Consider the following 23,811-nt stretch of genomic DNA (forward strand, 5'->3'; position numbering starts at 1 on the left):
AGACCAATCCCAAGGTTCCCTCAAGTCTTAACCCAGGGCCCCCAAAGCACAGTGATGGCTCCAGAATTTCTCCAGCAGGGAGGGAGTTAAGGATCACAGTCAGGCTGGAAGGTGGTGCTTAGAAGTTTATCTTAGGCTGCATTTGCACAGAAAGCATGCTATTCTTACATACATTCATTTGGGTGACTTTGCGATATCTGGTGGGCATTAGAAAACCCAGAGACTACTCTGAGTTTTTCCCAAGCCCTCCATATTTCCTTCTACCCTTTTCACCCTCAGTTCCCCCAACCAGTCCTCCCTGGGCACACCAAAACCCAGGGCTACCACATAATGGTTGTACTTTGCAAAATTCTAGAGGGGTGCCATTCATAGACTCTAAATGAATGGAGTCCCTGGTGCTGTTCAGTGCACAATTTGTACAGCTGTGTAAGGCAGTCCTATCCAGATTGCATTCCCAGTTCCCACCTCTTACGCTGGGCCACCCCCAGGCCTGTCCTTGATCTCACTCCAGATTCAACCCCAGGTCTTCGTCTCAAATCCTGATGGGTCTCCAGCTTCCAGAGTCCTTATCCGCTTCAAAGACCACAGAGTACACACCTCATCCAGTGGGGTGGCCACTCTGACCATCAATACAAATGCAAATATGCAGGAGCTCCCTATCCAGGTACCAACCCTATGAGGCAAGGACTGTGGGGCTGGGATGGTGTGAACCCAAAGTGTTCTTGGGGGTTTACTTGCCCATCACTCTCCCTAGGTGGAAACTGATGAACCCCTCAGGCCAGAGGAGCAAGCTTCAGCCACAATGACAGCTTGGCCTTACTCAACTCAGGATAATTCAGGGAATTTCCTGCACATTGAGGTGAAAACTTTGGGCACAGAGGTTGGCAGCAACATCCAACTGAGTCTCAACACAAGGCATCAAAATCCTGCAACCAAGAACCAGATCCGTTATTTCACCATTATGGTGAGGAGCTAGGACCAGGACTTGAGCTGAGGAAGTCTTTCTCTGGATCAACCCTAGCAAGCTGAGTTGGTGGGAACCATCTGGGGTGGGCTCAGTCCTAGGAGCTGATGTAAAGGGACCATGGGCCTCCCTTGTGGGCTGGGACAGCCTTGGGGAAGGGCTGGCCCTACCCTTCTCATTCCTGGTTTCCCTTATCTCCAAGGTCCTAAGTAAGGGCAGGATTGTGTATGCCAAACATCAGGTGAAAAGTCAAGGGAGTGTCTACACATCAGCCATCATTGATGTGACTTCAGAGATGCTGCCCTCCTTCCGCATTGTGGCCTTTTATTTACTTCCCAGAGGAACAGGCCAGGATCCTGAACTGGTGGCTGATTCCATTTGGATTGATGTGAATGACAGATGCATGGGGACGGTGAGCCACCCTTCTTAAACTTGTGCATTACCATCACAATACTTGGGAAAGAGTCTATACAAATTCAAGAGCTCCCATTTGAGAACAGAGGAGAGGAAAAAGTGATATGGCCTTAAAAGCTCAATGTAGGAGGTAGAGAAGATGTAATTCAATGTGTAGAGATTGATCTGATGGAGTTCCCAGATCCTCCGTCAAAGCTGAGAGGACATGGACTTGAATGTGGATTTGGGGAAGCCCCTTGATGACCTATGAGCCCCTTTTCCTGAAATGTCTCTTTTTCCTTACTTAGCTAAAGGTTGGTATGAAGAATGAAGGATACCTCCAGCCTGTACAGCCCAGCAGCCGAGTGGAAGTGAAGGTGACAGGTGATGCAGAGGCCACAGTGGGGCTGGTGGCTGTGGACAAGGCTGTCTATGTCTTGAACAGCAAACATAAGCTCACACAGAAGAAGGTGAGATCATGTGGGCTTTGTGTCAAGCGGTTGCCTGGAGATTCTGGCTGGAGCCTCAATTTCTTCAGCTATTAAATGGGCAATATTCATGGTGGTAAGGATTCAAGGAGTCAGTGCACAGCATAGAGATTGGCAGGTGGTAAGGGCTTGATAAATGGGTGATGGTATGAAAATTATTATTTGAACCACCATTACACCTTCCCTGGAGGGGTCATACAGGCTCCAAATCCAGGTTCCTTTCTTGACCCTCAGGTCTGGGATACAGTGGAGGAACATGACATTGGCTGCACAGCAGGCAGTGGAAAGGACAGACTTGCTGTGTTCAAGGATGCTGGATTAGACATGAAGATGAGCACAGGGATGGACACCTTGGCAAGCTCAGGTACAGATGGGGGACGGGAGGAGAGCAAGACTGAGGGAAGTGCTGTCTCTAGTGGTTAGGAACATACACTTTTGTGTGAAACAGGCTAAAATCTAGGACCCTGCCACTTACTAAAGGCCAGTCACTTTTCCTCTATGATTCTCAATGAATCTGTCCATAAAAATGGAAATAAAAATTGAAGTAACACATTGTATGCTAATTAAGATGTGGGTTTGGGAGTTCCTGTCATAGCGCAGTGGTTAACGAATCCGACTAGGAACCATGAGGTTGTGGGTTCGGTCCCTGCCCTTGCTCAGTGGCTTAAGGACCCGGCGTTGCCGTGAGCTGTGGTGTAGGTTGCAGACGCGGCTTGGATCCCGAGTTGCTGTGGCTCTGGCGTAGGCCGGTGGCTACAGCTCCAATTGGACGCCTAGCCTGGGAACCTCCATATGCCGCGGGAGTGGCCCAAGAAGTAGCAACAACAACAACAACAAAAAAGACAAAAGACAAAAAAAAAAAGATGCGGGTTTGGCCTCATGTATCAGAGATAAAAATTAACAGTAGCATAAACAAGGTAGTAATTTACTTCTTGCTCAGAAACAGTCCACAGGTCATTCTGGGACTCAGGCGCCTTCTAATTTGTTGCTCTGCTATATTCTAACATGGAATCATGCCAGGCACCAGGATAAGGGGACGTGGGAAGAAGAGGACACTTCTCTCCCATCTCATTGGCCAGAACCCAGTCACGTGGCCCCATCTAGATGCAAGGGGGACTGGGAAATGTAGTCTTCATTCTGAGTGATATATAAAACATGGAGGTATTGTTGCCACAGATGATAGGGGAGAATGAATGTATCAGGACAACTAGGAGTGTCTCCTTTCAGCTATAAATTGTGACAGTAATAATGATTTCTACTTACTCTAAGATGGACCCTATAGGAATGATTTCATAGATAGAACTATGGTTATTCCATTTTATATAGCTGGAGACATTAACCAGAGAGGTTAAGTGACTTGCTGAAGCTTGCACAGTGGCAAATCTTGAATATGAAAAGGCAGTGGGATAAAACACGGTGATGCATATAAAGCACTAGGTATGCAGTAAGCACTCAATAAATATCAAAGATGTGGATAATGATCTTGACACTTATCGTCTCATTCTTCCCTCTGACTCCCAGACTGGCAGTGCCCCAAGACCTCCCCTCCCACCCGTCAGCGCCGCTCCCTGAAAAGGCTGGAGACCAAGAGGAATGCAGGTCAGAGCTAAAGCTGCATGTGTCCCTCCTGGCTCCCTAATCTACTGTATTCATCAAGGCTTAGAACAGAAAACTGAAACCACTCTAGGTACTTCAAGCAGAGGGGGAATGATTTAATAATGGGAGTTTGGTGCTTTCAAAATCATTCACCAGCCTTTAGGAGTGGAAGTTGGAAGGCTGCTTGCTGGAACTCAAAATCACTCCACTGCAGTCTTTGCAGGGTGTAAAATCTGAGTGGCAATGCATGAAACCCCGGGAAACTGTTGCCAATATCTCTCATGAAGCTGGTGGGTAGTTAGCGGAACATGGAATTTTGTCTGTTACAAAAAGAGATAGACTGGAGCTCACCCATCAGCTACCACTGTTGCAGGGAAAATAGTCTCTGCCTCTCCTACACCTTCCAAATTCTACACAAGAGCATCTCAGTGGCAGAATGCAATCCCATCCAGAACCCTAGCAGAAAGGGAGTCTGGGAAATGTAGTTTTTAGATGTCTAGCTTCTGTGATACAGGAAGGAAGATAGGTGAAAGGGGAGATGAATAATATGTAGACCAAGACCAGGGTGTGGCCAGGATCAAGAAGCCCAGAGTTCAAGGAAGGTGGGAGGCAGCAGTGGGTGTTGTCAGAAGCACGGATTCTATGAATAGATTTTTCAGTCTCTTTGAGCCATGCCACTGACTTCGTAGATCTAAAGAAAGGGAAGGTAAGTGAAATATAATAAAAACTGAGGTAAAACCCTAACTCTAATTTCAATATCGAAAATCATGCTAGGAATTCCTGTCATGGCTCCTCGGATTAATGAACCCGACTGGTATCCATGAGGAAGTGGGTTCAATCCCTGATCTTGCTCAGTGGGTTAAGGATCCGGCATTGCCGTGAGCTGTGCTGTAGGTCACAGATGAGGCTTGGATCCAGTATTGCTGTGGCTGTGGTGTCGGCTGGCAACTACAGCTCCTATTTGACCCCATGCATCCCTAAAAAGACAAAAAGGAAAAAAAAAAGAAAAATAAAAAAGAAAAAGAACATCATGCTGACCTTCTGGGAAAAGTACGTAATATAAAGTATTGTTTTATTTATGGTCATGATTAGTTATCTTACTTAACTATCGATGTTCTAATCATATTATATGGTAGACAATAAGATGGTTAAATTGCCTCCTACCCAGCCCCTCTTCTGTCCCTCTAACTCTGGCCTGCAGTGAACAAGTTCGAGACTGATCTGGAACGAAAGTGCTGCGAGGCTGGACTCCGGGAGAGCCCAGCGGGGCTGTCCTGTGGGGAGAGGACCCGGCATGTTCGCTATGGACCAGACTGCGTTGCCGCTTTCCTGAGCTGCTGCCATCTGTCTGAGGCCCTGACTCGAGAGGCCCGGGAGGAGCAGCTGCTTCTGGGGACAAGTAAGGGGGCCATGGTAGGAGGCACGAGGGCGTGGGATTCCACTGAGGTTCCATGGTGTGCCATGGGCGGGTCGACGGGTGATGTGTCCCATGGAGGGATGGGGTGGGGGGATCCCGCTGAGGAGTCTGCTGGGCCATGAGAGACCCTGCCCCACATCCACTCCCTGCAGTGGATGAAGACGAGGACTTCAATGACATCTTCCTGGAGGACCAGCCCGTCCGGAGCTTGTTCCCTGAAAGTTGGTTCTGGAGGAAGATTACTTTGCCACAAAGTGAATCGGGGTAGGGTCATGGCCCCCACGTCAGCCTCTGGTCCCTGGCGCTTCCATCCATCAGGGGACATCTCTCATGGCCAATGCCCCGCAGGGGTGACAGTGAGCTCTCAATATTGTCCCATGACAGGAACCTTCCTGGATGAAGATAAAGATCCCAGTGGGTCCCCCCCAAAAAAAGAAAATGATGTCCCTCTAATGATAATGTCTCTCATGGGGTGACCCACAGACCTCCTCCATGGTGATCATAAGCCCTGGACAGTGACCCCTACCCCCAAGCAGAGGCTCTGTCCAGGCAGCACAAATTCACTGATGTCCCCTCCTCCCTGCCCTGGCACTTCCTGCAGCATCTCCAACTTGATCACCTCTGTGACCGTGCCGGATTCGATCACCACATGGCAGTTTGTGGCCATCAGTGTCAAGGCTGGACAAGGTGAACCCACAAGCCGAGTGTTGAGGGAACAGGCGAATGGTGGCCCTCCCCAGCCCCAGGGCAGCTGGCTTCCCCTTAACGCCAAGAGCTCTCCTGGTTCTAGGTCTTTGCGTCTCGGACCCCTTTGAGCTGACAGTTACGAAATTGTTCTTTGTGGATCTTAAGTTGCCCTTCTCGGTGATCAGAAACGAGCAGGTCCAGATCCAAGCTGTGCTGTACAATTTCATGACCAACCCAGTCAAGGTAAAGCCCCCAGCCTTTCCCTCCCCCTGCCCCAAGAAAACATTTGTAGGTGTGTTTTATAAAAAGGTAGATAGAGGGTGTCCAACCAGGGGCCAGTGAAGTGGCAGCCTCTTTGAAAAAGCTTCCAGGGCATTTTCTCATTTATGCCTCACAATAACCCCAGAGATGGATGCTATATGACTGTTCTTGGTTTGAAGATAAGAAAACATCCATAGCTTTGCCGAGACCCACAGCATCTAAGCGGCAGAGGGGGTCTGAACCTCGATGCTACACTGTCCCCTTATCAGGATTCTCAAGGTGGGGGGGGGCAAGGAGGAGACTGCAGCTTTAGGGTCCTGGGCCTCCTCATGCACCAGGACTCGCTAACTGCCCACTCTTTCCCAGGTCCGAGTGGAGTTCCCCTACAAGGAGTCACTGTGCAGTGCAGCAAAGCCAGGAGCCCCCTCCCGCCAGGTGGTGACTGTGCCCCCCACCTCCTCCAAGATGGTGCCCTTCGTGCTTCTCCCACTGGAAATAGGCAAAGTGGACGTGGAAGTCAGGGCTGGGGCCTTTGGGATCCAGGACCACGTGAGGAAGACACTCCTGGTCCAGGTAATAGACACTCCCAGCCCTTTGCTACCAGTGCAGAGAGTGGGGATTCCCTGGGCTCCAGGCTGTGTGACCATGGGAGGGGCACATGGCCCAAGAGCAACAATTCTGGGGCAGGACTGAAGTGCAAGACAATGATTTGAAAGTTCAATCACAGAAGCTCCCACTGTGGTGCAATGGGATCAGCAATATCTTGGGAGCGCCTGGACGTGGGTTCAATCCCCGGCCTGATCCCCAGACCAGTACAGTGGGTTAAGGAGCAGGTGTTGCCACAGCTGCAGCTTAGGTCACGACCATGGTTTGGATCTGATCCTTGGCCTGGGAGCTCCATATGCCCCAAAGCAGCAAAAAATGAAAAAGGAAGGAAGGAAGGAGAAAAGAAAGAGAGTTCAATCACAGAGCCCCTACTTCAGGACTTTGATGTCAGCCTTGGGTTCAAACCTTGTCTCTGCTGTGTGACCCTGGGCCACTTACTCAACTTCTCTGAGTCTCTGTCTCCTCATTTGCAGGATGGGGATAACTCTCCTACACATGACTAAACAGAGAGCTGTGAAAATTACACATGACCAGGACACAAGCCATCAATAATATTTTATTCACCTAATAAACACATGTTTAGCATTTAGGATATAACACTTTAAGAATATTAACTTAGTTCCCATTGTGGCTCATCGGATTAAGAATCTGACTAGTCAGAGTTCCCATTGTGGCTCAGTGGTTAACGAATCCCACTGGGAACTGTGAGGTTGCAGGTTCGATCCCTGGCCTTGCTCAGTGGGTTAAGGATCCACCATTGCCATCAGCTGTGGTGTAGGTTGCAGACACAGCTCCAATCCTGCATTGCTGTGGCTGTGGTGTAGGCTGGCGGCCACAGCTCCGATTCGACCCCTAGCCTGGAAACCTCCATATGCCATGGGAGCTGCCAAAAAATGACAAAAAAGGACAAAAAAAAAAAAGCAAAGAATCTGACTAGTATCCATGAGGATACAGGTTCAATCCTGGCCTCACTCAGTAGGTTAAGGATCTGGCTTTGCTGTGAGCTATGGTGTAGGTCGCAGATAGAGATCAGATCTGGCGTTGCTGAGGTTGTGACACAGGCTGACAGCTGCAACTCCGATTCAACCCCTAGCCTGGGAACGTGCATATGCCGTGGGTGAGGCTCTAAAAAGAAAAAGAAAAAAAAGCATGTTAACTCAATGAACCCTCAGAACAGCTCTACGCGGTAGGAATTCTTATCCGCCCCCTTCATGGATGAGAAAACTGAGGCACAGAGAGGTTAAATAATGTGCCTGAGGTCCTGAAACTAGAAGGCAAAAGAGGTGGGATTTGAACCCAGACAGAACTCTGGAGCCCAGAGTCTGTGCTCTTTACAGCAAAGCAATGCTTCCTCTTAGCCTCATTGTGACTGTCCTTATTACCATTGTTGTTTTAAACTTGCTTCCTCTTTGCATCCTGCAGGCAGGGGGTCAGATCAAGCAAGTATCCCGTAGCATCTTCCTGAACCCCCAAGGTTTGTTGGATTTTCCGGGGCAGGCATATAGGATCCTAGGGCCATGCTCTGGTGCAGGGAGGGGCTGGAATAAGGGGGTGTGGCCAGGTGGGCCATCTGAGCTTGTCCCAGAGTCTGCATACCCGGCCCTCCCCAGTCCCAGAACCTGCTTGTCACACAAGGTTGTGCCTGCCCCAGGTCAGACCCAGACGGAGTTGGTGCCAAAACAGGAAATTTTGGACAAGACACCCAACACAGAAGCAGAAGTGTTTGTCAGTGTCCAAGGTTCCTAGCACAGAGCTGGCTCCTACGGGGGGATGGCAGGGGTGGGGGTGGGGCGGAGGTGGCTGGGGTGCCCATGCAGGGTGATCAGAGAGCCATGGTGGCTTAGACCACGCCCCCTCGGACAGGTGACATCCTTGCCGAGACCATCCTGGGCAGCCTGACACCCAGAGAAACACAGCGACTGCTGAGGGTCCCGACTGGCTGCCCGGAGCAGACTCTGAGCTCTCTGACACCTGCGATCATCCTGACCCGCTATTTAGATGCCACGGGCCAGTGGAACAAGGTTGGGGTGGAGCACAGGGAGATGGTGATGAAGAATATTGTCAGCGGTGAGAGTGGGTCCCCTCCCAGCACCACAACCAGAGTGTCTGGGGCTCTCCGGGAGGGTGGCTGAGGTACCCCCGGGTTGGAGGATGCGCCCACTGGGGCCATCTCAGACAATAACACCTAAGCTCTGACTCCTCTCCCAGATGACTACCTGACACCAAGTCCCCGAGGTGACCCCAACCGTGACCCCAGGTGATCCCTTCACCCCGACCCCTCTCCCAGGCTACAGCCTCATAACAGACACCCCTGTTTACCTTGAAGCAGCAATGTCCCAGGTTATGTTATATTCAGACACTGTCACAGGTGGTACCCAGTCAGTGCCACACCCTGGGATACAGCCCTAGGGAACCCCCAAACAGAAAACTCCAGAATAATGCCAGCTGGTGGCCTCCCAATTACACCTGAATGCTGACACGTCCCAGGTTACAACCAAACCCCCCAGGTAACAACCAGAGATGCACACCCCTGGTTACACCTAGAGACCCTCAAGTTCATTTGGACACTGACCCCCTCTCCCTGGAAACACTCAGACCCCAACTCTCTATCCAAGAGTTTGGGTGGTGCTCAATCCAGGTAACATCCAGACACTGTCACCCCCAGTATTACACCCAAAGTGGAAACCTCCAGGTAACCTTCAGATAATACCTAAGTATCGATGCTCAGAATCCAAGAGGAAAAAAATGGGGGGTAGTTCCCGTTGTGGCTCAGTGGGTTAAGAACCTGACTAATAGCCACGAGGATGTGGTTTCAATCCCTGGCCTTGCTCGGTGGGTTAAGGATCCGGTCGTGAGCTGTGGTGTAGGTCACAGACGTGGCTTGCATCTGGCATTGCTGTGGCTGTGGTGTAGGCCGACAGCTACAGCTCCAGTTCAACCTCTAGCCTGGGAACTTCCATATGCTTCATGTGCAGCCCTAAAAAAAAAAAAAAGAAAGAAAAAGAAGAAAGAAAAGAATCCCCCCAAGAGGTGCCCTCTCTAGACTAAACCCAAGAGTAACTTTCTCTACACAAACACACTGACACCTCTAGTTTACAGCCAAGAAACAAGTCTTGAGAAAATACCCAGGTTGTGGCCCCTCAGGATACCCCCCTTTCCTGGGTTTCATGATCCCTCCCAGCAGTAATTCCAGTCCCCATGTGTACCCCAACAATGAGGTTTCCCATTTTACTCCCAGAGACAACAGTACCCCAGCTCCCCTATCACCCATGGCCATGACTTCCATTTATACCTGGGCCCTGCTGGCCCCTCCTCAGTGTACCTGGACCCATCTCGATGTGATGTACTTCCAAGCCCCATCCACACCCTGGCCCCCAGATTCTGCCTAGTCACTGACCCCTCTTCACAGCCACATCCAGATGCCCACTCTCTCCATGAATTCCCTCCCCCTGTTTTCCCAGGTTACAGCCGGATGCTGACCCACAGGAGTGCAGATGGCACCTACCACACCAGCAAGGGGAACCCAGGAAGCACCTGGTAAGGATGAGGGCCCTGGTGGTCTTGTCACCACCACTCTGGAGGAAGCCTGGGGGGTCATCCCAGACCTTGATGACTCCAGGAGCATCCAGACTTTGGGGTCTTGGGGCAGGCAGCCTGCAGGCCAGCATTGCTCCAAGCTGCCATGGTCTCTGCTGAAGACTCCCCCACAGTGACCCCAGAGTGTAGAGGACCCCAACCTAGAACCCCCGTGGCTGCCATTGGTAGTCATCACCCAAGCCACCTCCCTCCCAATAGGCTCACGAGTTACGTGTTCCGGGTCTTTGCCCTGGCCTACCCCATCATAAGCTTCAGTGTGCTCGACCTGCCATCTCTCTGTGGCCTCGCCAAATGGATCATCAACCAGAGGCAGGAGAGGGATGGGAGCTTCTCAGAGGAAGGCCCTGTGGTCATGGCATCCATGCAGGTACCTACTGTTTCCTCCTCACCCTGCCTGAACCGTTCAAAAAAATCCCATGGCTCTGCGCACCAAGAGGGGAATATCAGTCCCCTGCTGTGTCCAAAGTCGAATGAGAACAGGAAAGAGCCGAGGCCGGCACGCAGCATCACACCTCCCTGCTCTGGACCACCCTGCCCTCCATCACAGTGGAGGAAGGCTGAGGAGTTCCCATCGTGGCTCAGTCAGGGGCAATGAACCCAACTAGTATCCATGAGGATGCGGGTTCCATCCCTGGCCTCGCTCAGTGGGTTAAGGATCTGGCCTTGCCCTGAGCTGCGGTGTGGTGGTGTGGGTCACAGAGGCAGCTCGGATCCAGCGTTGCTGTGGCTGTGGTGTAGACTGGCAGCTGCAGCTCGGATTCAACCCCTAGCCTGGGAACTTCCATATGCCTCAAGTGCGGCCCTAAGAAGCCAAAAAAAAAGAAGGGAGATCCCGTCGTGGCTCAATGGTTAACGAATCTGACTAGGAACCATGAGGTTGCAGGTTCAATCCCTGGCCTTGCTCAGTGGCTCAAGGATCCGGCGTTGCCGTGACCTGTGGTGTAGGTCACAGATTCAGCTCCAATCCTGCATTGCTGTGGCTGCGGCATAGGCCGGTGGCTACAGCTCCGATTAGACCCCTAGCCTGGGAACCTCCATACGCCATGGGAGCGGCCCAAGAAAAGGCAAAAAGACTAAAAAAAAAAAAAAAGAAGAAGAAGAAAAGAAAAGAATCTGGGAGGCTGAGCACATCAGGGACCTGTATCCCCTCACCCCCACCTCAAGCAGTCACCCATCGTGGCCCTCCTCTCTCTGGGTCCTAGTTCTCCCTGTTACCCCTGTTCCCAAGCCAACACACTAGTCTCTACCAAGTCTTCTTCCACACCGGCCTCCAGAAAGAACTTTCAAACAGCCTGGAAGGTCTCTACCCTGCTCAGACACTTCTGTGGCTCACGGTCACAACAGTATCTCTCTACTAGACTTCTCTCTTCTGTATCTCCTCCTGAGCCCCACTCCTCACTACTCCCTCCTCCTGGGTCCTTCCAGCTCCCTTCCGTGTCTTTGCTTATGCTGCTCATCTCACAAATGCCCATACCTCATCCCTCTTTTTACTCCCTCACCTGGCCGAATTATGTTTTCCCTTTATTGATTTTTTTTTTTTTGGTCTTTTTGTCTTTTCAGGGCTGCACCTGCAGCACATGGAGGTTCCCAGGCTAGGGGTCCAATCGGAGCTATGGAGGCCAGCCTACACCACAGCCACAGCAACTTGGGATCCAAGCCGAGTCTGCATCTTACACCACAGCTCACAGCAATGCCAGATCCTTAACCCACTGAACAATGCCCGGGATCAAATCTGCGTCCTCATGGATGCTATTTGGGTTCTCTAACTCCTGAGCCACAATGGGAACTCCCCTTTATTGATGTATTTTTTGGCCGACCTCGAGGCATGCAGATGTTTCTGGGCCAGGGATTGAGCTATCCCACTGCCCCACAGCAGTGACAAAGCCATATCCTTAAGCACTGGCCACCAGGGAACTCCACGTTTTCTCTTTAGGTTTAGCTCAGACGCCACCTCCTCTAAGAAAAAACAGCCTGCCCTGTGCATCCATAATATTAGGGATGTGATTTATTCATTAATTCCACAGACATTTATCCAGCAACTGCTGTGTACCAGGCCTTGTGCCAGGCGGAGGGGAGACACAGCAGTCAACAAGTGACAAGCCTGGGTTGGGGGAGACAGAGGTTCACCAAATAATTATAACTACTGATAGCTTAAGTCAAAATTGTGCTAAGTCCCATAGGGGAGAAAAACAGGAGAGAGTATTTAATAGGGGCCATGCCCAGCCCTGGGGGTGTCAGAGCCTGCAGGTAGAAGTGACAATAGAGCGGCAGCTTGAAAAAGGAATTGGTGGGGGAAGAATAGGAAAGAGAGCTCCAGGCAAAATGATTTAAGAGTTCATAGACTGGGAGTTCCCATTGTGGCTCAGCAGGTTGAGAACCCAACATGGTCTCTGTGAGGATAAGGGTTTGATCCCTGGCCTTGCTCAGTGGGTATGGATCCGTCCAATGTTGTCGCAAGCTGCAGTGTAGGTCACGGAAGTGGCTCAGATCTGGTGTTGCTGTGACTGTGGTGTAGACTGCAGCTTCCCCTCCAATTCAGTCCCTCATCTGGGAATTTCCATGTGCTGCAGGTGTGGTCTTAAACAAACAAAAAAAAGTTCCCAGGCTTCCTTGGCCATTGCAGGAAGGAGAGACTGTGGGGCATGTATTAGCTTACTGGGGCTGCTATCACACAGTACCACCAACTGGGTGGCTTAAAACAACAGAAAGGTATTTATCTTGTCACAGTCCTGGAGAACTAAAAGTTCAAGAATCAGGTTTTGGCAGGGCCATGCTCCTTCTGAAGGCTCTGGGGGCGGGTGGGCAGTGGGGGTAGGATGGGAATCCTGCTTCATCTCTTCTAGTTCGGTGGCTCCTGGCAGTCTTTGGCTTGTAGCGACATCACTCCAATCTCTGCTTCCACATTCACATGCCTTTCTACCTTCCAGGTGTCTTCACGTGGCCTTATTATTTGGACACCAGTCCTTGGATATAGGGCCCAACCTAATCCAGAATAATAACCTCTTCTTCACTCAGCTCTTTGCATCTGCAAAGACCCTCTTTCCTCATATGACCACATTCTGAGGTTCTGCGTGGATGTGAATGTTGGGGACACATTATTCAATCCGGTACAGGGGTTAAGGGTGGAACTTGGGAGACTAAAGAGGCGTTTGAACCTTAAGCGAGTCATTTACTAGCACTAGGGACACATGGTTTCTCAGGCCCTCAGTTTCTTCATCCGGGGAATGGAGCTGCTGCAAGAACGTTCTGAGCTGGCAAAGCAAGCTTAACACAGCACCCTCCATGGCTGTTAGTTTATTTTAGTGAGGCAGACCCCACTCAAGAAGGCTTCTCCTGGAGTTCCCGCCATGGCACGGCGGAAATTAATCTGACTAGGAACCATGAAGTTGTGGGTTCGATCCCTGGCCTCGCTCAATGGATTAAAGATCCGGCGTTGCCATGAGCTGTGGTGTAGGTTGCAGACATGGCTTGGATCCTGAGCTGCTGTGGCTGTCGTGTAGGCTGGCAGCTGTAGCTCCGATTGGACCCCTAGCCTGAGAACCTCCATATGCCCCTGGTGCGGCCCTAAAAAGCAAAATAAATAAATAAATATATATATATGTTTTTTTAATTTTTAAATTTTTAAAAAGAAAGCTCCTCCTCCTCTACCTCTCTCCCCATCCTGCTTTCAGCATCATCCAGCCCAGAGCTGAGAACCTGGGAGCTTTTCAAGGTCAGGTAGGAGAGATTGGTAACAGTGTCTCCGAGATGGTAAGGGAATCACGGGGGTTGTTCTGCATCCACAGGGTGGCTACCAAGGCTCCGAGGCAGACGTGTCCCTCACAGCTCTTGTCCTGATCGCCCTGAATGAAGGGAAGGAGTTGTGCCACCAGGAGATACCGGTAAGACCCAAAGAGGAAGGCAGAGGCTGCAAGGTGCCATACTCTCTGCACAGAGGGAGCTTCCCTGCCCCCGTCCTTCTCGGAGCATTCGTCTCTCCTCACTCCCAGACCCCTGTCCTCGGACTACCTCCCTTTATTTTTTTTTTAATTTTGTTGTATTTGATTTACAATGTTCTATCAATTTCTGCTGCACAGCAAAGTGACCCAGTTACACATATATACACACGTTCTTTTTTTTCATCTTATCCTCCATCATGTTGCATCATAAGTCCATAGATATTTTTCCTTGTGCTGTAAAGCAGGATCTCATTGCTTACCCACTCCAAATGCAATAGTTTGTTTGCATCTACTAATCCCAAACTCCCAGTCCATCCCACTCCCTCTCCCTCCCCTTGGCAACCACAAGTCTGTTCTCCATGTCCATGAGTTTGTTTCTTTTCTGTAACCTCCCTTTCTTGACTTTCTAGAATTTGGAAGCCAGAATGAAGAAAGCCACTGGCTTCCTGGAGGAAAAACTCTTCCAGATTCAGACAACTTTTGCCATAGCCATAGTCTCCTATGCTCTGGCCCTCGCCAGAAGCCCCCGAGCCAATGACCGCCTGGACAGATTTGCCAGTCTGGGTGGGTGTGGATCACTTCTTAACCAACTCTTTGCTCAACACAGTCATGCAGAGAAAGGGGGATGGCATGATCTCAAATGCAACAATGTATGATTGATCATTTGGCAGGGGGGGGCGCCTGCAGCATATGGAGGTTCCCAGGCCAGGGTTCGAATTGGAACTACAGCTGCAGGCCACAGCCACAGCAACTTGGGATCCAAGCCGAGTCTGCATCTTACACCACAGCTCATGGCAACGCCACATCCTTAACCCACTGAGCAGGGCCAGGGATCAAACCTGCATCCTTATGTGTACTAGTGAGGTTTGCTTCCACTGAGCCACACCAGGAACTCCTGATTAATCATTTACTGAGCACCTATGGTGTGCCAACCCTTAAGCTCAGACCATGAGAACCAAAGTGAACAAAATTGATGTGATCCCTGCCCTCAAAAAGCCTATAGTCCTGAGGGAGGCAGGCTGAAGACAAACAGGTCAATAGAAGATTATAAATTGAGGAGTTCCTGTTGTGGCACAGCAGAAATGAATCTGAGTAATATCCATGAGGTTGCAGGTTCGATCCCTGGCCTTGCTCAGTGGGTCAGGGATCCAGCATTGCTGTCAGCTGTGGTGTAGGTTACAGACACAGCACAGGTCCTAAGTTGCTGTGGCTCTGGTGTAGGCTGGCAGCTTTAGCTCCAATGTGACCTCTAGCCTGGGAGCTTCCATATGCCATGGGTGCAGCCCTAAAAAAGCCAAAAAAGAAGAAGAAAATTACAAATTGAGACAAGTGCTGAAATAGTAACATATGAGTTGGGTGAGAGGGATGGTGAGGGGAAAGAAATATAGATTGAAGAGCTGGGAAGCCTCTCTATGAAAATTGGCCCCTCAGCTAGAATAAAGATGAGAAGGCTCACTTATGTGAAAGGCCAAGGACATTCCAAGCTAAGGTAATGGCGTGTGGAATTGCCCTGACGCGGGAAAATGCTTGGCATTTTCGAAGATAGAAAGAAGGTCATAAAACACAGGTAGCTGAGAGAGGTCTGCCTCCCTTGGCCTGCCCTATGCCAACTCTGAGGGTTCTTTTTCCAACCTCTATTCTCCAAGTCAAGAGAAGTGAGGTCAAAAACTCACTTGTGCTGAGACTTGGAGGGATGCTGGAGGCACTCCTTTGAACCTCAGTCTTCCAATCTCTACATAGGATCCCTGTCTCCTAGAGTGGTTCTGAAAATGCAGTATCCCTGTGTCCCCTCAGCAAAGGGTTTCATATAAAGTAGGTGTTCAATAAAATAGATGAGAAAAATTGGACCACGTGACATGACAAGAGGTCAGGTTGAGGTAGATGGGTCTAGATCTGCATGACAAGGTAGGCATCTATCTTCTAGACAAAACCTATTGGCCAGTGGACGACCTGAACACGAACTCCTTATACAGCATTGAGGCCACTGCCTACGCACTGATGCAGAAGCTGGAGCTGGGTCGGCTCAATGAGACGTTTGCCATTGCCAAGTGGCTCCTGGAGATGCGGGAGCTGGGAGGAGGCTTCCAGTCCACCCAGGTGACCTGAGCTTCAGAAACTGAGGCAGGGGAGGAGGGATGGGGTGGGGGGGTTGGATCACTAGCCAAGGTGCTGATGCTACCGGCCCCAACGAAAGGGGCTGTCTGTGGTGCTGGCGCCCAGCTGTATCCCAGTGCGCTGTCTGTGGTGCTGATCTGAGCCCCTCACCCCAACATCCAGACCACAGTCGTGGCCATTGAGGCTCTCACCCGCTACAGCGAAGCTGTCCCCTTTGATGGTATCCAGAATCTCCACGTCCAGATCAAAGCCCCCAAGAGAGCCTTGAATGTGCAATGGTCCATCGATGAGAATAACGCTTACCAGTTGCGATCAGCAAAGGTATGGGACTGAGGTACAGACAGGAAGTCCACACAGAGGTGGCACTGGAGATGAGGCCAAGAGTCATGTCCCTGACAATATCCCCCACCAATATTTTCTAACAACCATTGGCTATACTGTCAATGTATTGATTCATTTATTCCACACTTTTTGACACCTACTGTGTGCCAAGCATCCTCCTGGGTGCACTTTCTAGACTGTAAATTCCTGCACTGGAGGAATTTACAGTCTATAAAGAAAGACAATAAATATATTCTATGGTCTATTTTAAGCTTTTTGAACACAGGAGAAAGAAATAAGGGTGTAAAGGGGAAGATAACCCAGGTATGGGGAGTAAGGTGATCTCCACGACTTTCCTCCAGGGAGGAGATGGTATTTACCTTCAACTGTTCAACCTTCTTTATTGAGTACTTACTGGGGCCAGACCCTGTTCTAGGTTCTGGGAAGATGGCCATGAACAAGACAGAAGAAATCCCTGTCACTGTAGAATTTTATATTTTAGTGGGGACAGACAATAAAGAGATGTGAATACATGGAATATGTAGTGTGTTAGATGATGGCAAGTAATACCAGAAAGGACAAAGCAGGGGGGTGGGGACACCAAGGAGTTGTAGTTTTTAAGTAGGCTGGGTAAGGAAGGTCTCACCAAGAAGGTAACATTTGAGCAAAGACCTTAAGGAAAGGAAGACATGATCCTTGTGGCTACCTGGGCAGAAGAAACAGCAAGTGCAAAGGCCCTGCAGCAAGCGTGTTTGAAGAATAGCAATGGGATTCGAGGGAGGTGATGTGATTGAAGGTGAATCTGTTAAATTTTCCTCTGGCTGATGAGGGAAGAAGAATGTACAAGGGAAACAAGAATAGATAGATGCAAAGATGACAGGGAGAAGAGCCTCCTGGGGGCTCCATGCACAGAGACACTGCAAAGAAGACAGTGCAGACAGGTTATGTTAGGACAGAGCCTGAGTCAGCAGTTGTAGTTGATCTGTGGCAGTGGAAACACCACAAATACTCTATCTTGTAGAAAAAGTAAAGCCATCTGCATGGAGAGAGATGGGAGGGTCACTAGACTCCAAGGTAGGGAGATAACCGAGGCCCACATCTCAGTGCATTCCTCTCCATCCCCACTGCATTTGAGGCACGTTTTGCTTCTTTCTCTGCCCACAAGTCCTCCTCTCCCTTCTTTTCAGTTCTCGGCCCAGGATGACCTAGAGATCAAAGCCAGCGGCAGTGGAAGAGGCACCATCTCGGTAGGCCTGGTGTCCGGCCCTTGTGTTTCTTACCTAGAGCCGAGGGCTCCCCTAGCTTGTAGAAATAAAGGCAAATCTAGACTCCAAGAGAAGCCCGGACTCATCAATAATCTCAGCCACATTTTAAGACACAACTCTTTGCTAGGAATCAAGCTAAGGACACCTTAACACCCACCCACTCCCCACACCACAGAAGCTGGTAAAAAAATATTGGCTGCATTTGACAGGTGGGGAAATAAATGTTCAGAAGGGTTTCTACTTGCAGTAAATCAAGAGTCAGGCAAGGTAGAGGCCAAAGATCTTTGGACACCCCTGCCCCTCCTATGCCGAGTCCCTGAAAGCGTGTCTCTTTCCTTGATCCCTGCAAAGGAAGAGTTTCCCTCCAGGCACCACTCAAGGCCCAGAGAATAACTCCACCCTTCCCCCAACATCTGGGGGTTCCATCACATCATTTGGCCCTAGCCCTGTGGCTGAGAAAGACAGCCCTCTTAGTCACCAAATTCAAGGTAGCCTGCTACCACATTTTAGGCAATGGAGCCACAGTTGAATTCCTGCCTTTGTTGTGTGACCTCAGGCAATCACACTCTAGCTTAAGCTTCAGTTAATTTTCAATTACATAAAATTAAAAATTCAGCTCCTCAGTTGCACACTAGCTACATTTCAAGGGCTCAGCACCCACATGGGGGGAGTTCCCAATGTGGCTCAGTGGTAACGAACCTGACTAGTATCCATGAGAATGCGGGTTCCATCCCTGGCCCTGCTCAGTGGGTTAAGAATCTGGTTGCTGGAGTTCCCGTCATGGCTCAGTGGTTAATGAATCCAACTAGGAACCATGAGGTTGCAGGTTTGATCCCTGGCCTTGCTCAGTGGGTTAAGGATCCAGCGTTGCCATGAGATGTGGTGTAGGTCTCAGACGCGGCTTGGATCCTGCATTGCTGTGGCTCTGGCATAGGCCGATGGCTACAGCTCCAATTCGACCCATAGCCTGGGAACTTCCATATGCCGGGCAGAGAGTTGGGCAGGTGCAGCTCTAGAAAAGACAAAAAAAAAAAAAAAGACTCTGGTTTGCTGTGAGCTGTGGTGTAGGTTGCAGACCCAGCTCAGATCCCACATTGCTGTGGCTGTGGTGTAGGCCGGCAGCTGCAGCTCCAATACAGCTCAGCCTGGGAACTTACATGTGCTGTGGGTGTGGTCCTGAAAAGAAAAAAAAAAAACAAAAAACAAAGACAGCCACATGGCCTGGTGGCTGCCATGCGGACAGAGCAGATAGAGTCTACTGCCGTTACTGCAGCAAGTTCTATTACACCGAGCAGGCCTAGATTCTATGGGCTTTCTGGCCACTGGACCCCTGGATTGAGGGAGGAAGACTTTGTTGTGAACTCCCCATGGGGCAGAGAGCTGGGCAAGTAAGAACTGAAGCAAGGAGGAGAGGAGTAGCTGTGGATAGGCTCTGATGCTTCCCCTGCCCCGACAGATCCTGACCATGTACTACAGGTCCCCAGAGTTCTGGAAGGACACCTGTAACCTGTACCACCTGAATGTGACTCTTCACACAGCCCAAGAAGGTGAGCCTGGGCCCAGGGACACCCAACTCTTCTCTTTTTTTAAATGATTTTAGATGTTATCCAGTAAGCACATTTATTGCTTTATCTAGCCGTTCAACAAATATTTTTTGAGTATTTGCTATGCGCCACGCTCTGTTCCTTGGCCCTGAGAATATAGGCAAAAACAAGAAAAAATATCCCTTCTTCTCCCAGATCCCATATTCTAGTAGAGAGAGGGACACAAACAAGGCAACAGTAACAATATATTATACTTCTGGAGTTCCCATTGTGGCTTAGCGGTAATGAACCTGACTAGTATCCATGAGGACTGGAGTTCAATCCATGGTCCCACTCAGGGGGTTAAGGATCCAGGGTTGCCATGAGCCATGGTATCAGTCACAGAAGAAGGTCGGACCCCACTTTGCTGTGGCTGTGGTATAGGCCGGCAGCTGCAACTCCGATTTGATCCCTAGCCTGGGAACCTCCATATGCCGCAGGTGCAGTCCTATTTTTAACAAGTATAAATATGTAGTGTACTTATGTAGCAAGTGATGAAAAGTGACAAAAGTACCATATAAAGTAGAAAAAGGAACTACAGACTTGGAAGAGGTCCAGGGAACACTCTCTGAGGAGGTGGCATTTGAGCTGAGACGTGAGAGAGTAAGCCATGGAGGATCTAAAGGAAGAGCATTCCAGGCAGACAGAAGAGCAAGTGCAAAGGGCCTGAAGCAACAATGAGCTCTGCTGTTGAGCAACAGCGGAGATGACAGTGTGGCTACAGAGGAGCAAGTGGTAGTGATTTAGGAGCAAGAGTTAGAAAGGTGAGGTGGGCAGAGGATGCAGGGACTTGTGGGTTACGGTGTGGACTTTAGGGTTTGCTTGGAGAGAAGTGGGAGCCAGAGAGGGTTCTGAGCAGAGGAGGGACATGACCTAGCGCATGTCTGCACGGGCTCCCTCTGGCCGCTGTGGGGGAAACAAACTGTAGAAGGCACAGGTGGGAACCGGGAGACCAAAGAGGCTATGACTGCACTGGTCCTGCAGGAAATGGTGCGGCTGGACCAGGCAGGGGCCGTGGAGATGGTCAGAAATGGTGGGATCCTCGAGTTTCCAGTCTGGGGTACCAAGAGGGAAGAGACTGGGAGCTCACTGTTGGGGTGGGGGGAACAAGCCTCACCAGTCCCAAGCCTTTCAGGGACTAAAAGTGATCAAGACTTTGATTTGGGCCCCATTTCTTAGCAGTCATAGTCATATGATAGTAATAACAACTGACAGGTATAAAGCACTGATCAGGCAGAGTTAAATGCTTTATTTATATTAACTTCCTTAAAATGAACCAGCTGGGCACAGGAAACTAAACTCAACATCATGTAATAGAGAGTTTCCGTCGTGATGCAGCAGAAACGAATCCAACTGGGAACCATGAGGCTGCGGGTTCGATCCCTGGCCCTACTCAGTGGGTTAAGGATCCGGCATTGCCGTGAGCTGTGGTGTAGGTCGCAGATGCAGCTTGGATCTGGTGTTGCTGTGGCTGTGGTGTAAGCCAGCAGCTGTAGCTCCAATTCGACCCCTTGCCTGGGAACCTCCATATGCCGCAGGTACAGCCCTAAAAAGACAAAAGGACAATTATATATATATATATATATATATATATATATATATATATATATATATATATATCCTGTGATAGACCATAATGGAAAAACAAATTAACCAGCTGGGTTGGGAATATGATGATCCCCATTTACAGCTTAGGAAACCAAGGCTCGGAGTCACCCAGCAGAACTAGGATTTGAGTCCAGGAAGCTGGCTCCAGAGTCCCTGTGTTACCAGGCCTCTAAATTCCTGCCTTCTCTCTGCAGAGAATAAAAAGGGGGAAGAGACCTTTCAGCTCCGGATGAAAACAAGGTCAGAGCACCAGGATCTTGGACTAGGCCAGGGGGAGGACCCACTTCCTGGTATCCAGACGCCTAAGCAGCTCTCCCTGTGTACTGAGTGGAGGGTGGGAGCCAGCCAAACTTACCTCTCCATGTCTGTGCCCTCATTGCTACATTTCATCCCACTCTCTCCTGCCTGTCCCCTGTGCTGCCCCCATTCCCTGCCCTCCCATGCTTGTCCACCATCCTGATCCCCAATCCTGCCTCTTATCCTGCCATGTCCCAGAATGACAGGCTCCTGCATGGTGAGCATCCACTGTGCCCCAGACGCTCTAAGCCCTGTGGTTCTCTCTCATTTTCCTCTCCTAACACTCTGGTGCCCACCCAGATCCCTCTGTCTCCCAAATACCCTTCCCCAAGTCTGTCCCAGATTTTTTTTAAAAAATGTATGTAGCACCTACTGAGTGCCAAGCCCTGCTTTAAGAGCTGGGGACACAGCTGTAAGCAAGGCAGTGCCTCCCTGCCTGGTGGAGCTCACAGCTTATCAGGGGAGACAAATGATAACAAAATAGCCACACAGAATCAATGGGAAATGACAATGGTGATTAAATGTGGTAAAGGAAAGGTCCATGGAACCACAGGAGGACAAATTAGAGAATGATCTGGTGTGTGGGCTGGAGAAGGCTTCCCGGAGGGGGTGATGCATCAGCTGAGAGATGAAAGAATTTGCCAGAGCAAAGAGGGAGAAAGAATTAATTCCAGGCTGAGAGAACAGCACATGCCAAGGTGCAGCAGCAGGAAGGAGACTGACCCTTCAGAGCAGTCCGATGGAGGCTGGAGTGGGAGGAGGGGAGGTGGAAGGGGGAGCCCAGGCATTTTGGAAAAGCAAGGAGGTGACATTTCAGATCCCTGTCTGCTAAAGCTGTGTGCTGTTGGGAGACAAAGGGGGAGGTTACCGCGCTTGTCCAGGCGAGAGGTGGTGGCAGTAGGGGTGTCTGGGGAGGGGAAGGGGGACAGTGAGAAGAGAGACTGGGAGCTATGACATCCCCAGATTCCAGGGTTATCGAGAGGCCACAATGACCATCATGGAGGTCTCCCTGCTCACCGGCTTCTACCCCAACCAAGATGACCTCAAACAGGTAACGACCAGAGCGGGGATGCCCCTCTCTCCCCATGTGGGTGCAGAGCAGCATCTGCCTGGGTCATGGCCCCCAGGTTAATTTAATGCCCCATGGTCCACACCCCATGGTCAGTCAGTGGGAACGGTCCCTTCTGGGAAACATCCTGCATGACCTTAGCCAAATCCTTGCCCTGATTGTGCCTCAGTTTCCCCCACAAGGGGGCTGATTGGACAAGGGAGCCCTGTCTGGAGCTCCCAGGGCTGGGTGCCTTGGAAGATCTCTGCCTTGCCACCCTCCTCATCCTCTGCCCCAGCTCACGAGTGAAGTGGAGAGGTACGCTTTCCAGTATGAGACCAAGACGACCACCAGCGACAGCACCGTGGTCCTCTACCTGGAGAAGGTGAGGAAGACCAAGCATCCTCTACCAGAGGTCTGTGGGCAGCTGGGTGGGCAGAAGAACTCGGATCAGAATCCTGGGTGGTGTCGCCGGAGAGCCCTGCCCTCTGATGTCAGCTCCTCTGGACTCAAGGCCATGTGGTCAGTACCCCATGTCCAGTGGCCCTGATCAGCTTAGGCAGGACTCCCCCCCCCCAACATGCCCTGCCCAGCTCTCGCACAAGGAAGACACGGTGCTGGGTTTCCGGATCCACAGGATGCTGCAGGCGGAGTTCCTGCAGTCCGCCCAGGTCACGGTCTACGACTACTACGAACCTTGTGAGCAGGGGCCTGGGGGTGGGGGGGTATCACCCAAGGGTAGGAGGCCTGAGAAGGACTCAGCCAGAAGGGATGGCTGAGGGGCGGGGCCAGGAAGGATTAATGGTGCACGGCAGAGAGGGTCCTTGGCTCAGTGAGGGGGGGTGGCCAAGAGGGTGCCAGAAGGGACCTAAGGGGCGTGGTGATGAGGGGCGTGGCCTTCCTTGGTAGTAAAGGGGGCCGGGGGATGGTGGGGAGGGACCTGGAACGGGATGTTGCAGATCTGAGAGGAGACTGGGCTTGACCTGATGGGTACGGGTGGGCAAAAAGGGGGCAGGGTCCTCAAAGGGGAGGGACCTGTTGAAGTTCCCCGGCGGCCTGGCAGTAAAGGACTCTGCGTTATCACTCCTGTGACTGCTGTGTTGCTGGTTCAATCCCTGGTCAAGAATCTTCCTCATGCTGCCAAAAAAGGGGGCGTGGCCTTCTGGGAGCGGGGCTAGACGCGTACCCAGCTCCCAGAGAGTCTAATTCCAGACATGCGCGCCCTCTCGCAGCCCGCAGGTGCAGCTCCTTCTACAACCTGCCCACAGAGGGCTCTTCCCTGCGGAAGATCTGCCATAAAGACGTCTGCAGATGTGCCGAGGGTGAGCTCATGGGGACACGGAGGGCAGGGGCTGCCAGGCTAAGGGTTCAAGAGCTTTTCATCACCTCCTGGGCTGAGTTTAGGCAGAGAGAGAGAAACAGACAGGAAGACAAGAGACAAAGCGAGAAAAAGAGACCCAGAGACAGAGAAGGACATACGCTCAAGCACAGCCAAAGTTCAAGTGAATCGGAGACACAGACACGGAGGGAGACAGAAAAAAACTCAGATGAGAGAAACCGACAGGAAAAAGGCCAAAACAAGAGGCAGAGGAGGAGAAAGCACCCTACAGACCAGAAAGGCCAGACC

General features: G+C 50.8%; 1 protein-coding gene across 1 annotated transcript; it reads left to right on the plus strand.

The window, feature by feature from the left end:
- The first annotated feature begins 1,367 nt into the window (after positions 1 to 1,367).
- On the plus strand, positions 1,368 to 22,963 carry LOC125124676 (complement C3-like). The gene is made up of 23 exons (XM_047774711.1): positions 1,368 to 1,376; positions 1,666 to 1,827; positions 2,080 to 2,209; positions 3,367 to 3,444; positions 4,643 to 4,840; positions 5,011 to 5,122; positions 5,460 to 5,545; positions 5,649 to 5,788; positions 6,173 to 6,241; positions 7,835 to 7,886; positions 8,064 to 8,150; positions 9,874 to 9,949; positions 10,208 to 10,376; positions 13,795 to 13,890; positions 14,358 to 14,553; positions 15,872 to 16,044; positions 16,225 to 16,383; positions 17,571 to 17,630; positions 19,105 to 19,195; positions 21,034 to 21,079; positions 22,100 to 22,187; positions 22,483 to 22,569; positions 22,778 to 22,963. The coding sequence occupies exons 1-23, from the start codon at positions 1,368 to 1,370 to the stop codon at positions 22,961 to 22,963; spliced, it is 2,550 nt and encodes an 849-aa protein (XP_047630667.1).
- The last annotated feature ends 848 nt before the right edge of the window (positions 22,964 to 23,811 follow it).

This window comes from Phacochoerus africanus, chromosome 4, assembly GCF_016906955.1.
Source record: "Phacochoerus africanus isolate WHEZ1 chromosome 4, ROS_Pafr_v1, whole genome shotgun sequence".
Taxonomy (NCBI): Eukaryota; Metazoa; Chordata; class Mammalia; order Artiodactyla; family Suidae; genus Phacochoerus; species Phacochoerus africanus.

Excerpts from the sequence above, each read along its gene's own strand:
- LOC125124676 (XM_047774711.1), top strand. Across the intron at positions 9,950-10,207 it reads GGGAACCCAGGAAGCACCTG|GCTCACGAGTTACGTGTTCC; the intron begins GTAAGGATGAGG and ends CCCTCCCAATAG. Across the intron at positions 22,188-22,482 it reads ACCAAGATGACCTCAAACAG|CTCACGAGTGAAGTGGAGAG; the intron begins GTAACGACCAGA and ends CCTCTGCCCCAG.